Genomic DNA, 14,913 nt, shown 5'->3' on the forward strand with positions numbered 1-14,913 from the left:
GAAGTGCGAAGACACTGTGGAGTTCTTGTCCAGAATTCTCTCAAGGTAAACTTGCAGGTCAAGTCAGTAGTTAGGAAGGCAAATGCAATGTTGACATTTATCTTGAGAGGACTTGAATCTAAAAGCAGGGATGTACTTCTAAGGCTGTAGAAGGCTCTGGTCAGAACACATTTGGAGTATTGTGCGCAGTTTTGGGCCCGATAACTCAGGAAGGATGGATGTACTGTCCCGTGAAGGTGTTCAGAGAAGATTCACAAAAATGGTCCCAGGAGTGAAAATCTTAACAAATGAGGAAGACTCTGGGTCTATACGCGATAGAGTTTTGGGGGTGGGGGGGCTCTAATTGAAAACTTAAAGAATACTGGATGGCCTAGACAGAGTGGATGTTGGGAAGGTGTTTCCATTGGTGGGAGAGACTTGAGGGCACAGCCTGAGTGTAAAGGGAAGACCTTTTAAAATGGAGATAAGAAGAAACTTCTTCAGCTAGGTATTGGTGAATGTATTGGAATTCGTTGCTACAGAAGGTTATGGAGGCCACATCATTGAGTATATTTAAGATGAAGATAGATACATTCTTGATTGTCAAGGGGATCAGGAGTTATGGGGAGAAAGCAGGAGAATGGGGTTGAAAAACTTATCGGCCATGATTGAATGGTGGAGCAGACTCGGTGGGCTAAATGGCCTATTTTCTGCTCCAATGTCTAATGTAGCTCACAACCACCTGTCATAGACAATTATGCATATGTCACCAATGCTAGCCTAACCAATAGCACTCTCATTTTAACAAATAATAAGTTAAAAATCCTGAAACATATATCCTTGTCTGTTATGTTTAGTACTTGTGTCAGCTTATGTAGTACCTTGGGAAAGAAAACTGCATAACAAGAAAATATTGTCATATCGAGATATAACAAATGTTGTATTGATTTAAACACCTGTTGAAGTGATCTAAATCTTTGAGTAAATTAAATGTAGGAAGGACAACCTTAAGGGATAACACGATTGTATCACTAACTAAAAACAGAAATTTTTTGACTCAGCAAGGAAGCTTTTCTGACTGGCGAAGAGTTACCTTGATATTAATAAGTACTTGTTTTTTCACCTGCAGCTAACTATGCCATCACCTATGCCAGAATACCTGAATGTGCACTATATCTGTGAATCTGCATCAAGATTACTCTTCCTCTCCATGCATTGGGCAAGGTCGATTCCAGCCTTCCAAGCTCTTGGGTTAGTGCTTTATTTGACCACTACTTGGCGTTCTGGCTTGGGGAAAATTGCTTCTAATGGGGCCGTAAGGAACAGGCACTTTTTAAGGGTTAAATAGGCTTTTAGAGGTAGAACCCTGAAGAGGTGCCAAGACAGTATCCTAGGAGGCCGGGTGCAATGATGAATGTAAGTGTCAAAGCAAGGTTTTCTGATCTGTAAAGATCAGTCCTACATTTACTCAAAGAGCTCATAGTGTGAATCTATTTATTATATACTGTAGAAATTCATCAGTACTTAATTTATGAAGAGGTTTTAGTTCTTTGTTCCTTCTTCATTTTAGGTTTAAGAATTCTACATCATTTATATCTTTTCCACAGGCCAGACAATAATACAGCTTTGGTACGTGCTTGTTGGAATGAACTCTTTACACTCGGTCTTGCCCAGTGTTCCCAAGTGATGAATTTATCAACCATACTCACAGCAATCGTTAACCATCTGCAAACAAGTCTCCAGCAAGGTATGTAGAAAAATATTCTTCAAAGCTTGATTTGAGTATGTGGTAGCATAGTTTAGGTACTTCATTTAATGCATCACTGAAGAGAAATAACATGAATTAAAAGAGCACGTGTGCGCTCCGATGGCTGTACGTTATACTAATAAAGGGGGAAGAGAACACTGGATTTTTATTGAAGAGAATTAAACAGAATAACCAAAACTTAAATTCAGACAGGTGCAAAAAACTGAAAAGGCATTAAAAGAAAGTAGAGAAAACCACGAAAGTCAAACAACCATAAATTTGCAAAAGATATCTAAGGCAAGACATAAAGTTATTTTTTATAACAAAGCTATTTAAAGAAAACAGGAGATTGTGATTAATGTGGGATTCTGATTTTGCAATTGAGAATAAGGAAATCACACTCTTGTATTGACATTTCACAGACACTTTTGACATTGACACCTTATATTGATATTCACAGTGTAGCATGAGAATAAAGTGCTGAGATCTAAGTAGAAATGAACATCAAATAAAATGTGTAAAGATAAAAATTTAACACCAATAAATGAGATAGGATCAAGGACCAAAAAACTGAAGTAAAGAGCTAGATTTTAAAGAGCTCTTAAGGAAGGAAGGGAAGATAAAAAGACTTCAGAAAGGAATTCTGGATCTTATGCTTAAGGAATGATTAAGGCATGACTGCCAGTGGGTGGATTGATAAAAATTAAGCAATTAAAAATCACCAGAATTGAATAAGTACAGAATTCTCAGAGGATGATACAGGGATAGGGATGGCTATGACTGTGGAAGGATTTAAAAACGCGAATGAAAGTTTGAAATTGAGGCATTGCTGAATCTATAGTCAATGTAGGTTAGTAATCAGAAGGGTGGTGGATGAAAGAGACTTGGTACAAGTTAGAATGTCTGTTGTGGGCGAATTAATGGAATATATATAAGAATAACTGCAAGATTGTGGCCATACATTTCCCTTTGGGCTTCAGGCACTCCATTTACACTATCCGTGCCCCTCATGATTTTATAAATTTCTATAAGATCACCCCTCAGCCTCCAAAGCTCCAGGGAAAATAGTCCCAGCTTATTCAGCCTCTCCCTATAGCTCAAACCCTTCAGCCTGGCAACATCCTTGTAAATCTTTTTTGAACCCCTTCAAGTTTCAAGCATCCTTCCAACAGGAGAGAGTCGAGAATTGCACAAGATATTCCCAAAGTGGCCGTGCCAATGTCCTATGCAGCTGCAACATGACCTCTCAACTCGTATACTCAATGCTGTGACCAATAAAGGAACCAAATGTGTTCCTCACTATCCCATCGATCTGCAACTCCACTTTCGTGGAACTATGAACCTGCACTCTAAGTTCTCTTTGTTCAGCAACACTCCCCAGGACCTTACCAATAAGTGCCCTGATTTGCTTTTCCAAATTGCAGTACCTCACATTTATCTAAATTAAGCTCCATCTGCCATCCTCAGCCCATTAGCCCATCTGATCAAGATCCTGTTGTACTCTGAGGTAACCTTCTTCGCTATCCACTACACCCCCAATTTTGGTGTCATCTGCAAGCTTAATAAGTATACCTCCTACATTTATATAAATGACAAAAAACAATGGACCCAGCACCAATCCTTGTGGCACACCACTGGTCACAAGCCTCCAGTCTGAAAAGCAACACTCCGCCACCACCCCTCTGTCCTCTACCTTCGAGCCAGTTCTGTATGCAAATGGCTAGTTCTCCCTTTATTCCATGTGATCTCACCTTGCTAACCAGTCTGCCATCAGGCACCTTGTCGAACGCCTTACTGAAATCCATATAGATCATGTCTACTGCTCTTCTCTCATCAATCCTCTTGATGATTACTTCTTCAAAAAAACTCAGTCAAGTTACTGAGACATGATTTCCCACACACAAAGCCATGTTGACTATCCATAATCAGTCCTTGCCTCTCCAAATACATGTAACTCCTGTCCTTCAGGATTCCCTCCAACAATTTGCCAACTGATGTAAGGCCCACCAGTCTGTAGTTCCTTGGCTTTTCCTTACTACCTTTCCTAAACAGTGGCACCACATTAGCCAACCTCCTTCCAACACCTCGCCTGTGACTCTCAGTGATACAAATATCTCAGCAAGGAGCCCAGCAATCACTTTCCTAGCTTCCCACAGAGTTCTAGGATACACCTGATCAGATCATGGGGATTTAACCTTTTTTATGCATTTTAAGACATCCTCCTTTTTAATATGAACATTTTTCAAGATGTCACCATCTATTTCCCCACATTCTAAATCTTCCATGTCCTTCTCCACAATAAACAGTGATGCAAAATACTCATTTAGTATCTTCCCCCATCTCCTGCGGTTCCACATATAGGTACCTTGCTGATCTTTCAGTGGTCCTCTTCTCTCCTTAGTTACTCTTTTATTCTTAATGTATTTATAAAATCCGTTTGAATTCTCCTTCATCCGATTTGTCAAACCTGTCTCATATTCCCTTTTTGCCCTCCTGATTTCGTCCTTAAGTACACTCCTACTGCCTTTTTACTGTTCTAAGGATTCACTTGATCTCTCCTGTCTATACCTGACATCTGCTTCCTTCTTTTTCTTAACCAAAACCTCAATTTCTTTAGTCATCCAGCATTCCCTGCATCTACCAGCTTTGCCTTTGACCCTAACAGGAACATACTGTCTCTGGATTCTCATTATCTCATTTTTAAAGGCTTCCCATTTTCCAGCTGTCCCTTTACCTGCGAACATCAGCCCCCAGTTGGCCTTTCTCCAATTTAGAACTTCAACTTTTAGATCTTGTCTATCATTTTTCATCACTGTTTTAAAACCAGTAGAATTATAGTCGCTGGCCTCAAAGTGCTCCCCACTTTCACCCATCACTTGCCCTGCCTTATTTCCCAAGAGCAAGTCAAGCTTTGCACCTTCTCTAGTAAGTACATCCACATACTGAATGTTTCTTGCACGCCCTTTACAAATTCTTCTCCATCTAAACCTTTAACACAATGGGTAGTCCCTGTCTATGTTTAGAAAGTTAAAATCCCCTACCATAACTACCTTATTATTCTTACAGATAATGGAGATCTCCTTCAAAATTTGTTTCTCAATTTCCCACTGACTACTGGGGGGTCTATAATATAATGTTTGAGAGAAAGTGAGGGCTGCAGATGCTGGAGATCAAAGCTGAAAATGTGTTGCTGGAAAAGCGCAGCAGGTCAGGCAGCATCCAAGGAACAGGAGAATCGACATTTTGGGCATAAGCCCTTCTTCAGGAGGCTTATTCCCAGGAATATCCTCCCTAAGTACACCAGTAAAGTTGTCCCTAATCAAACACACCACTCCCCCTCCTCTCTCGCTCCCTTTCTATCCTTCCTGTAGCATTTGTATCCTGGAACATTAAGCTGCCAGTTCTGTCCATCCATGAGCCACATGTCTGTAATTGCAATGGCTGAGGTGGCAAATGGAGTTTAATGCAGAAAAGTGAGGTGATTCACTTTGGAAGGAGCAACAGGAATGAAGAGTACTGGGCTCATGGTAGGATTCTTGGTAGTGTAGATTCCAGGGAGATCTAGGTGTCCATGTACATAGATCCCTGGAAGTTGTCACCCAGGTTAATAGGGTTTTTAAGAAGGTATACGGTGTGTTAGCTTTTATTGGTAGAGGGTTTGAGTTCGGAGCCATGAGGTCATGTTGCAGCTGTACAAAACTCTGGTGTGGCCATACTTGGAGAATTGCATACAGTTCTGGTCACCGCATTGTAGGAAGGATGTGGAAGATTTGGAAAATGGTTCAGAGGTGATTTACTAGGCTGTTGCCTGGTATGGAGGGAAGGTCTTATGAGGAAAAGCTGAGGGACATGAGGCTGTTTTTGTTAGAGAGACGAAAGTTGAGAGATTACTTAATTGAGACATATAAGATAATCAGAGGGCTAGATAGGGTAGACAGTGAGAGCCTTTTTCCTCAGATGGTGATAGCTAGCATGAGGGGACATAGGTATAGGACAGATGTCAGAGGTAGTTTCTTTACTCAGAGAGTAGTAAGGGTGTGGAACAACCTTCCTGCAACAGTAGTGGTTTTGCCAACTTTAAGGGCACTTAAATGGTCATTGGATAAACGGATGGTGATGGAATACTGTAGGTTAGATGGGCTTCAGATTGGTTCCACAGGTTGACACAACATCGAGGGCTAAAGGGCCTGTTCTGCGCTGTAATGTTCTATGTCCTATGTTCCTAACTGTGTCCTGAGTTCATCTACCTTCCCTGTTAGACCTCTTGCATTGAAATAAACGCTGTTTAATTTATCAGTCCTACCTCATTCGCTACTTTGATCCTGCCTACCCTGACTGTTTGACTTGCACCTTTTCCCAACTGTACCAGTCTCAGACTGATCTCTTTGCTCACTATCTCCCGGCCTCCACCTTTATTAGTTTAAATTCTCCCGAGCAGCTCGAGCAAATCTCCCCGCCTGTATATTAGCCCCCTTCAGGTGCACTCCGTCCTTGTGCAGATCGCTTCTACCCCAGAAGAGATTCCAATGGTCCAAAGGTGTGAACCCTTCTCGTTAGACACTAAACTTCAAATTAGTCACATCATAATGTTAGAAGTCTGGGATCCGGAGGTCATCTCATTCATCTAATTCAGTGTCAGTGTAGCACTGGGAAACCTGAAGAGAGGTATTAAGGTCAACCATAAGTTAAATTACTCCAAGGACAGAACAGATGAGTGTGGCGAGTTCTGATTAGTAAAAGTCATCAATGAACTAATTGGATTTTCAATGCAGTTGAAAGTGTTCATGTTTAGTTGTCTTGTCCCAAGCCCAAATTGTAAAGATTTCAAAATCACAACTTGCCAGGCAGGAGTTTGAAAACACAACTGTGGGGCTACTACTCTAGTAGCCAATGAGTTATTGTATCCATCATAAATTAATTGGTCGTGGGGAAACTACTGAACTTCCTATGAAATTACGTGAATTAGTGTGCACTTATCCATATTTCTCCATTTGAATAAGTTGGCTTTTGGTTGATTAATTGTCTCAACTTAGACTATAAGACCATAAGAAATAGGAACAGGTGTAGGCTACAACAGCCTCTTGAGCCTGCTCTGCCACTCCATAGGATCATGGCTGATCTGACATTCCTCACACCTATTTTCCTGCCCTTTCCTCATAAACCATGATTCCCTGACTGATCAAGAATCTTAGATGTAGGTTTGCTCACTGAGCTGAAAGGTTCATTTCCAGACGTTTCGTTACCTTACTAGGTAACATCTTCAGTGGAACTCATGCAAAACAATGCTGAAAATCCCTGCTTTCTATTTATATTTTTTGATATCTTTGGGTTGGTGATGTTATTTCCTGTGGTGAAGTCACTTCCTGTTCCTTTTCTCAGGGGATGGTAGATGGGGTCTAACTCGAGTTAGACCCCATCTACCACCCCCTGAGAAAAGGAACAGGAAGTGATTTCTCAGGAAATAATATCACCACAGGAAATGACATCACCAACCCAAAGAAAACCAAACATATAAATAGAAAGCAGGGATTTTCAGAATTGCTTCACATGAGTTCCACTGAAGATGTTACCTAGTAAGGTAACGAAACGTCTGGAAATGAAACTTTCAGCTCAGTGAGCAAAACTACATCCAAAACCTCAACCTGAGCTACAAATCTTCTCAAAACTTGCAATGATCAAGAATCAGTCTATCTCTGCCTTATATATACATGGATGCTACCTCCATAGTTCACTGTGACAAGTTGTTCCAAAGACACACAATGATCTGAGAGAAGAAATTCTTCCTCATCTTGGGCTTAAATTAACACCCCTTAATTCTGAGACTAAGCCTGCTAATCCTAGGCTCTGATGAGGGGAAACCTTCTCTTAGCATTTACCCTGTCAAGCCCCTTAAGAATCTAATATATTTCAATGAGATCACCTCTTATTCTTCTAAACTCCAGTGCGTCAAATCCAACCTGTTTAACCTTTGCTCGTAAGACAATCCCCCCATTCCAGAGATCATTCACTGAACTGTCTCCAGTGAAATAAAATCTTACTGTTCACCGTACTCCAGATCTTGCAGGTTAGTATTGGATCATTTGTAATTATTTAGTGGTATCACAGTGGATTAACATACCGTAAATCTTAGGCGCATGTCTATAATTTCCAGGACTGAAAGCTCCCCATTCTGAACTAGGGGAGACTGTGAAAGTCTGAGGAGAATGGTGGAGCAGGTCATAGGAGGAGTTAATGCATCCCATTTATAAAAGCATTAGGGGCAATGTTGAAACTGAGCCATGGTAGGATGGGCAATGGTAAGATTATATGATCACTTCCATTTTCCAGTGAGGTTTTTTGTTCTCCTTTCAGTTCAGCATAAGAATGTGTCATGCTGATAGATTATCGTTTGTTGCATCATGTTTTAATGAATAGATAAATTGTCAGCAGACCGTGTGAAAGTGGTGATGGAACACATCTGGAAACTGCAGGAGTTCTGTAACAGCATGGTTAAACTATCTCTGGATGGATATGAATATGCCTATCTCAAGGCAATTGTTCTCTTTAGTCCAGGTGAGTAAAACTAGAATGTATAAAATCAACTAGGAGAAAGTGAGGACTGCAGATGCTGGAGATCAGAGTTGAGCGTGTGGTGCTGGAAAAGGCAGCATCCGAAGAGCAGGAGAATCGATGTTTTAGGCATAAGCCCTTCATCAGGAATGAAGCTTGTGGGCTGGGGGGCAGAGAGATAAATGGGAGGAGGGCTTGGACTGGGCCTGGGCCTGGGGGGAGGGCAGCTGGGAATGTGATAGGTAGATGAAGGTGCGGGTGGAAGTGATATCGGTCGGAGGCGAGGGTGGAGCCCCTTCAACCTATCACTTCCACCCACACCTTCATCTACCTATCACATTCCCAGCTGCCCCCCAACCCCCAATTTATCTCTCAGCCCCTTGCCCCCAAGCCTCATTCCTGATGAAGGGCTTATGCCTGAAACGTTAATTGTCCTGCTCCTCAGATGCTGCCTGAGCTGCTGTGCTTTTCCAGCATCTCAATCTCAACTAGAGTACATAAAAGCAGTGTGACTAAATAAGAAGCTTAAAAACTACTTTAATTTCGAGTTGTAAACTTTTTACAGAGCAGAGGGCATCAATTCAGCCCATTGGATTTGTGCTGAATCTCTGAAAAAGCTGTTTATTTAGACCCACGTCTCTGCCTTTTCTATAGACTTTTTGTTCCAATATTTTTTCACTTTGTTTATGAACGTTATTGACCTGAGGCAGTGTACTTTAAATCCAAAGAAAATTCTCCTCAACTATTCTTGTGCCTTTTGGGGAGTGGTACGTTTGGAGGAACAAAAAGAAACCAGAATAGAAGCTTGTTCTATATATTTTAAAAGTAAATTGGGGAAAAAAATGAAATTAATGGTAAAGTTTTATATATGTTTCCAAAATTTGCAATTATTTATTTCTCTTTGGAGTTTGTGATCTGACAGAAAATTATTTCAATCACTTCATAGGAAGAAGTTTAAAGATTTACTGATCCATTGTACATTTTCATAAAATTACTTTTGCAGGTGATTTTACAAGGGTTAGTTTTCCAAATTTGTAGCCACAGTTCTGACCTTCAAGTACACATGATGACTTGATCAGCGTATCTCCATGGAAAGGTTGATATGCACATTTCACTGTTTTTGGTAAACTACTTCATCACATTGCCCCTCCATTATCCTTGTTCTTCATTGTCCATAACTACTTACAAATGCCAGTTCCGCCAGTTCCACCAGTATGCATTTCTCTGTCATTTATACTAGGGATACTCTATCTTTTTTTGCTTCTGAGGATCCTCCCTGTTTTATAAAAATTCAGTGGACTCCTGTAATATAAGTCTTTTTATCTGTATAAAAATTAAATCTACAAATATATATTATTTTTCCTTAACTTTGTTATGGATGAGACCAAACCCCCTCAAAATATATAACGAAGATAGCCTAAACTCTAACTTGTATTTTATTTAAGTGTAAAAGGGAGGGGGCGGCTGAATAATCACTTCATGACTTACAAGCAAGTATGTGAAAATAGTCAGTGTATGCACTCCAGCAATGACTATTTCTGTTAATATCATTGAGATATTCTATGACAATCTAGAGCAATATATTTCAAATACTGAACAGGAGACAAGTTAACTTGTGGCAGAGAACTTCAATGCAATGGTAAGAGCTGACTATCCAGCATGAGATGGTGTGCTGCCAATTTCCTGGGGACACAGTAAACCAACCACCGAGAATGAAAACCCTGTTATCAAATTAACAAACTGCTACAGGTGGAAAGTGCAGTATGTGCAATATAGCTGGGAAATAAGGGTGCAAATTCTGTGAAGAAATCACTCCAGAAGAGCAGTGAGAACCTGCAATGGAAGTTGTCTAACATGCAAGGTATACCAAACTTGCTGGACACTTCAAGTCTATACTGAACAGCACAACGTGAGGAATTTCTATAAAACTCTGAAGACTGTGTGTGTGGTCCACCCTTATTCGGCTGCATCTCAGATCTCAGTGCTGGCAGAGAGTCTCTTCTGACAGGACAATTAGTAAAGAACATTGGCCTAAACAATTAAGGAGTGTCTTATTTACTGTAAATGAGACAGCTTTACAAAGACAAGCTTCCAGACTGGCTCAAATATGAAAACCTGGACAACTGTCTTTGTTGAGGAGGCTGACAAGACCATTGATCCTGACTCCCGACAGGCATTTGTTTAAAAAGCATTTTAAATCAAATTTTACAGGAAATACAACAAATCCATCTTTTCCCTCTTTTTAAAGAAACAGTGGATAAATGCCTAGGGAACAGTAAATATAGAATTAGAGAACAGGACAAGGTTCATGTTTTGGAAATGGGGTCAATCAGAATAGCTTTACTGAAGATTCTTCTGGTAATTGGAGAAATATCACCATCAGGTTTTCTTTTTTTAAAAGACAAAAGACACCCCTCTTGCACTGAGGAGAGACAAGTCACTGAGTTATCAGTCAGTGACCTGTCAATTGGGCTATCCATTTACAAATGAGAGCTCATATCCTGTATTTACTTGTAGAGTTCCATGGGACTACAGGTTGAGAGCCCTTAATTTATAGAATCATATCCTCCTGTCTTGGGTCAGGAGATGGGATTATGTTGGTGATTTATTACATTAACTTTTAAGCAATAAAAATAAAGTGTTTAAGGCTATGAACTAAATCTGTGCAGCATTTTAAGAAGAATTATTTTGTTTTCCATAGATCATCCAGGCCTAATTAATGCGGCACAGATTGATAAATTTCAGGAGAAGGCATATATGGAACTTCAGGATTATGAAGCAAAAGCCTATCCAGATGATTCTTACAGGTATGATGGAATAACTTTCTGTAGTTTTCAATGCAACACCTCTACTTGGACACATTGCAGGCTTAGAATGAAACTCATATTCTACAAGCTGACGCCCTGACACTTGGCGAGAGTCAGATGCAGCAAAGTTACTTAGGTACACTAGGTTAAAAATAGAAGCACATTTTGCCTTTTGGGGTATTTTAAATGGGTGCAGTAAAAAACAGATTCTGAGTGGAAGGTCTTGTATCTAATCTGTGTTGTCAAATCAGTTCTCATTATTTTTAGGTGTCATTGGTTGTGCCTGAAATCAGCTTTAGACTAATCCAAATATGCAGGTCTGAGACTGTTTCAGAACCCTTCTGTAATGTGCATCATCTAAGTTCTGACTAATTTTAGACTTTAGTAGTTGCTCTTGAAGGAACCATGGGAGATCATCTTGAACACAATTCCTCCACCCCACCTGTTGATTTGTTTTGGTACCTTGGCTGTATACTATAGTAATCCAAGACTTAGATAATGCAATAGACAATCATATATCCAGGTTTGCTGATGACATAAAGATTGGCAGCATAGTAAATAACTTAAGAGACACTGGTAGTTTAAATGAGTGGACAAAGCTGTGGCAAATGAATTTAATTGGACCAAAACATAATAGATCTGGGGCTGTACAGGAACATTGGTTAGGCCACTTTTTGGAATATTGCATGCAGTTCTACTCTCCTTCCTATCGAAAGGACGTTGTGAAACTCGAAAGAGTTCAGAAAAGATTTATAAGGATGTTGCCAGGATTGGAGGATTTGAGCTGTAGGGAGAGCTTAAATGGGCTAGGGCTGCTTTCCCTGGAGCGTCGGAGGCTGACAGGTGGCCTTACAGAGGTTTATAAAATCATGAGGGGTACATGGATAGGATAAATAGACAAAGTCTCTTCTCTGGGGTGGGGGAGTCCAAAGCTAGAGGGCATAGGTTTAGGGTGAGAGGAGAAAGATGTAAAAGAGACCTAAGGGCCAACTTTATCACGCAGAGGGTGGTACGTGTATGGAATGAGCTGTCAGAGGAAGTGGTGGAGGCTAGTACCATTGCAACATTTAAAAGGCATCTGGATGGGTATATGAATAGGAAGTGTTTGGAGGGATATGGGCTGGGTGCTGGCTGGTGAGACTAGACTGGGTTGGGATATCTGGTCAGCATGGACGAGATGGACCAAAGAGTCTGTTTCTGTGCTGTACATCTCTATGATTCTATCTATTTTAAATGCTGCAAACCAGGAATGTTGGAGGTCCAAAGAGATGAAGGGGTCTGCGTGCATAAATTACCAAGAAGTTATAATCAGGTTAAAAAAATCAAGAAGGTTATTGGAATGTTCAGCCTTAACATGATGGCTAGAAACAAGTGGGGAGAAAGATTTCATAACATTGGTCAAACAACTGCTGGAGTATCATGTATTTTCAGGACACTGCACCTCATGATACGTTGGTCTTGAAGCCACTACACACGTTTTCCAGAATGTTACTGTACGCCTCATGGTTAAATTCTGAGGAGAGAGTGTATACCTGGAGTATAGAGGGTGATGGGTGATTTTGTATTATGTGGAGGACTGAAGCAGGTCATTTGGCCTAGCTGCACTGTGGTTGTTTTAATCCAGCACACAAGCCGGCTCCCACCCCTCTTCTTCAGCAGAAACTTCTGTTACTACTTCTCTCGTGTGTACCTACCCATAAATGCATTTCTGCTATCGGATTCCTCTATGCCATGTGACAGCAAATTCTAACTGCTGTCTGACTAAAGAATTTTTTTCTGAATTCCTATATTGAAACTAGTTTACATTTTATTGAAATTTTTTCAAATGTTCAATGGGGTCATAGAGTCATAGAGATGCCCAGCATGGAAACAGACCCTTTGGTCCAACCCCTCCATGCCGATCAGATAGCCCAACCCAATCTAGTCCCACCAGCCAGCACCTGGCCCATATCCTTCCAAACCCTCCCTATTCATTTACCCATCGAGATGCCTTTTAAATGTTTCAATTGTCCTAGGCTCCACCACTTCCTTTGGCAGCTCATTCCATATACTTACCACCCTTTGAGTGAAAACGTTGCCCCTTAGGTGTCTTCTATATCTTTCTCCTCTCACTCTAAACCTATGCCCTCTAGTTCTGGACTATTTATCCTATCCCTGCCCCTCATTATTTTATAAACCTCTATAAGGTCACCCCTCAGCCTCCGACACTCCAGGGAAAACAGCCCCAGCCCATTCAGCCTCTCCCTATAGCTCAAATCTTCCAACCCAGGCAACATCTTTGTAAACTCCACTTTCAAGGAGCTATGAACCTGCACTCCAAGGTCTCTTTGTTCAGCAGCACTCCCTAAGATCATACCATTAAGTGTATAAGTCCTGCTAACATTTCCTTTCCCAAAATGCAGCACCTCACATTTATCTGAATTAATCTCCACCTGCCACCTCTCAGCCCGTTGGCCCATCTGATCAAGATCCCATTGCAATCAGAGGTAACCTTCTTCGCTATCCACTGCACCTTCAATTTTGGTGTCATCTGCAAACTTACTAACTATACCTCTTAATCTCACATCCAAATCATTTGTATAAATGATGAAAAATAGTGAACCCAGCACCGATCCTTGTGACACTGCACTGGTCACAGGCCTCCAGTCTGAAAAACAACGACCACCCTCTCTCTTCTACCCTTGAGCCAGTTCTGTATCCAAATGGCTAGTTCCCCCTGTATTCCGTGAGATCTAACCTTGCAAACCAGTCTCCCATGGGAAACCTTGTCAAAGGTCTTACTGATGTCCATATGATCACATCTACCGCTCTGCCCTCATCAATCCTCTTTGTTACTTCTTCAAAAAACTCAGTCAAGTTTGTGAGACATGATTTCCCACGCACAAAGTCATGTTAACTATCCCTAATCTGTCCTGACCTTTCCAAATACACATACATACTGTCCCCAGGATTCCCTCCAACAACTTGCCCACCATCGACGTCAGGCTCCCTTGTCTATAGTTCCCTGGCTTGTCCTTACCACCCTTCTTAAACAGTAACACCACATTAGCCAACATCCAATCTTCCAGTGCCTCACCTGTGACTATCGATGATACAAGTATCTCAGAAAGAGGCCCGGCAATCACTTCTCTAGCTTCCCACAGAGTTCAAGGGTACAGCTGATCAGGTCCTGGGGATTTATCCACTTTTATGTGTGTCAAGACATCCAGCACTTCCTCTTCTGTGATATGGATATTTTGCAAGATGTCACCATCTATTTCCCTACAGTCTATATCTTCCATTTCCTTTTCCACAATAAATACTGATGCAAAATGCTCATTTAGTATTTCCCCCATTTTCTGCGGCACCATACAAAGGCCGCCTTGTTGATCATTGAGGGGCCCTATTCTCTCCCTAGTTACCCTTTTGTCCTTAATGTATTTGGAAAAACCCTTTGGATTCGCCTTAACTCTATTTGCCAAAGCTATCTCATGTCCCCTTTTTGCCCTCCTGATTTCCCTCTCTTAAGTATACTCCTACTGCCTTTATACTTGTCTAAGGATTCACTCGATCTATCCTGTTTGTACCTGACATATGCTTCCTTCTTTTTCTTAACCAAACCCTCAATTTCTTTAGTCATCCAGCATTCCCTATACCTACCAGCCTTTCCTTTCACCGTAACAGGAATATACTTTCTCTGGATTCTCGTTATCTCGTTTCTGAAAGCTTCCCATTTACCAGCCATCCCTTTACCTGCGAACATCTGCCCCCAGTCAGCTTTTGAAAGTTCTTGCCTCATACAGTCAAAATTGGCCTTTCTCCAATTTAGAACTTCAACTTTTAGATCTGGTC

General features: G+C 41.0%; 1 protein-coding gene across 10 annotated transcripts in view; it reads left to right on the forward strand.

The window, feature by feature from the left end:
* LOC122561550 (nuclear receptor subfamily 2 group C member 1-A-like) overlaps positions 1-14,913 on the forward strand; it is a 123,378-nt gene that overhangs the window by 102,514 nt on the left and 5,951 nt on the right. For all 10 annotated transcript variants that reach the window (XM_043713314.1, XM_043713320.1, XM_043713323.1 and 7 more), the window contains 4 exons: positions 1,109-1,230; positions 1,587-1,726; positions 8,141-8,278; positions 10,977-11,082. In XM_043713314.1, coding sequence (XP_043569249.1) covers positions 1,109-1,230; positions 1,587-1,726; positions 8,141-8,278; positions 10,977-11,082 — 506 coding nt within the window. The remainder of the gene's footprint in view (positions 1-1,108; positions 1,231-1,586; positions 1,727-8,140; positions 8,279-10,976; positions 11,083-14,913) is intronic.

This window comes from Chiloscyllium plagiosum, chromosome 23, assembly GCF_004010195.1.
Source record: "Chiloscyllium plagiosum isolate BGI_BamShark_2017 chromosome 23, ASM401019v2, whole genome shotgun sequence".
NCBI lineage: Eukaryota > Metazoa > Chordata > Chondrichthyes > Orectolobiformes > Hemiscylliidae > Chiloscyllium > Chiloscyllium plagiosum.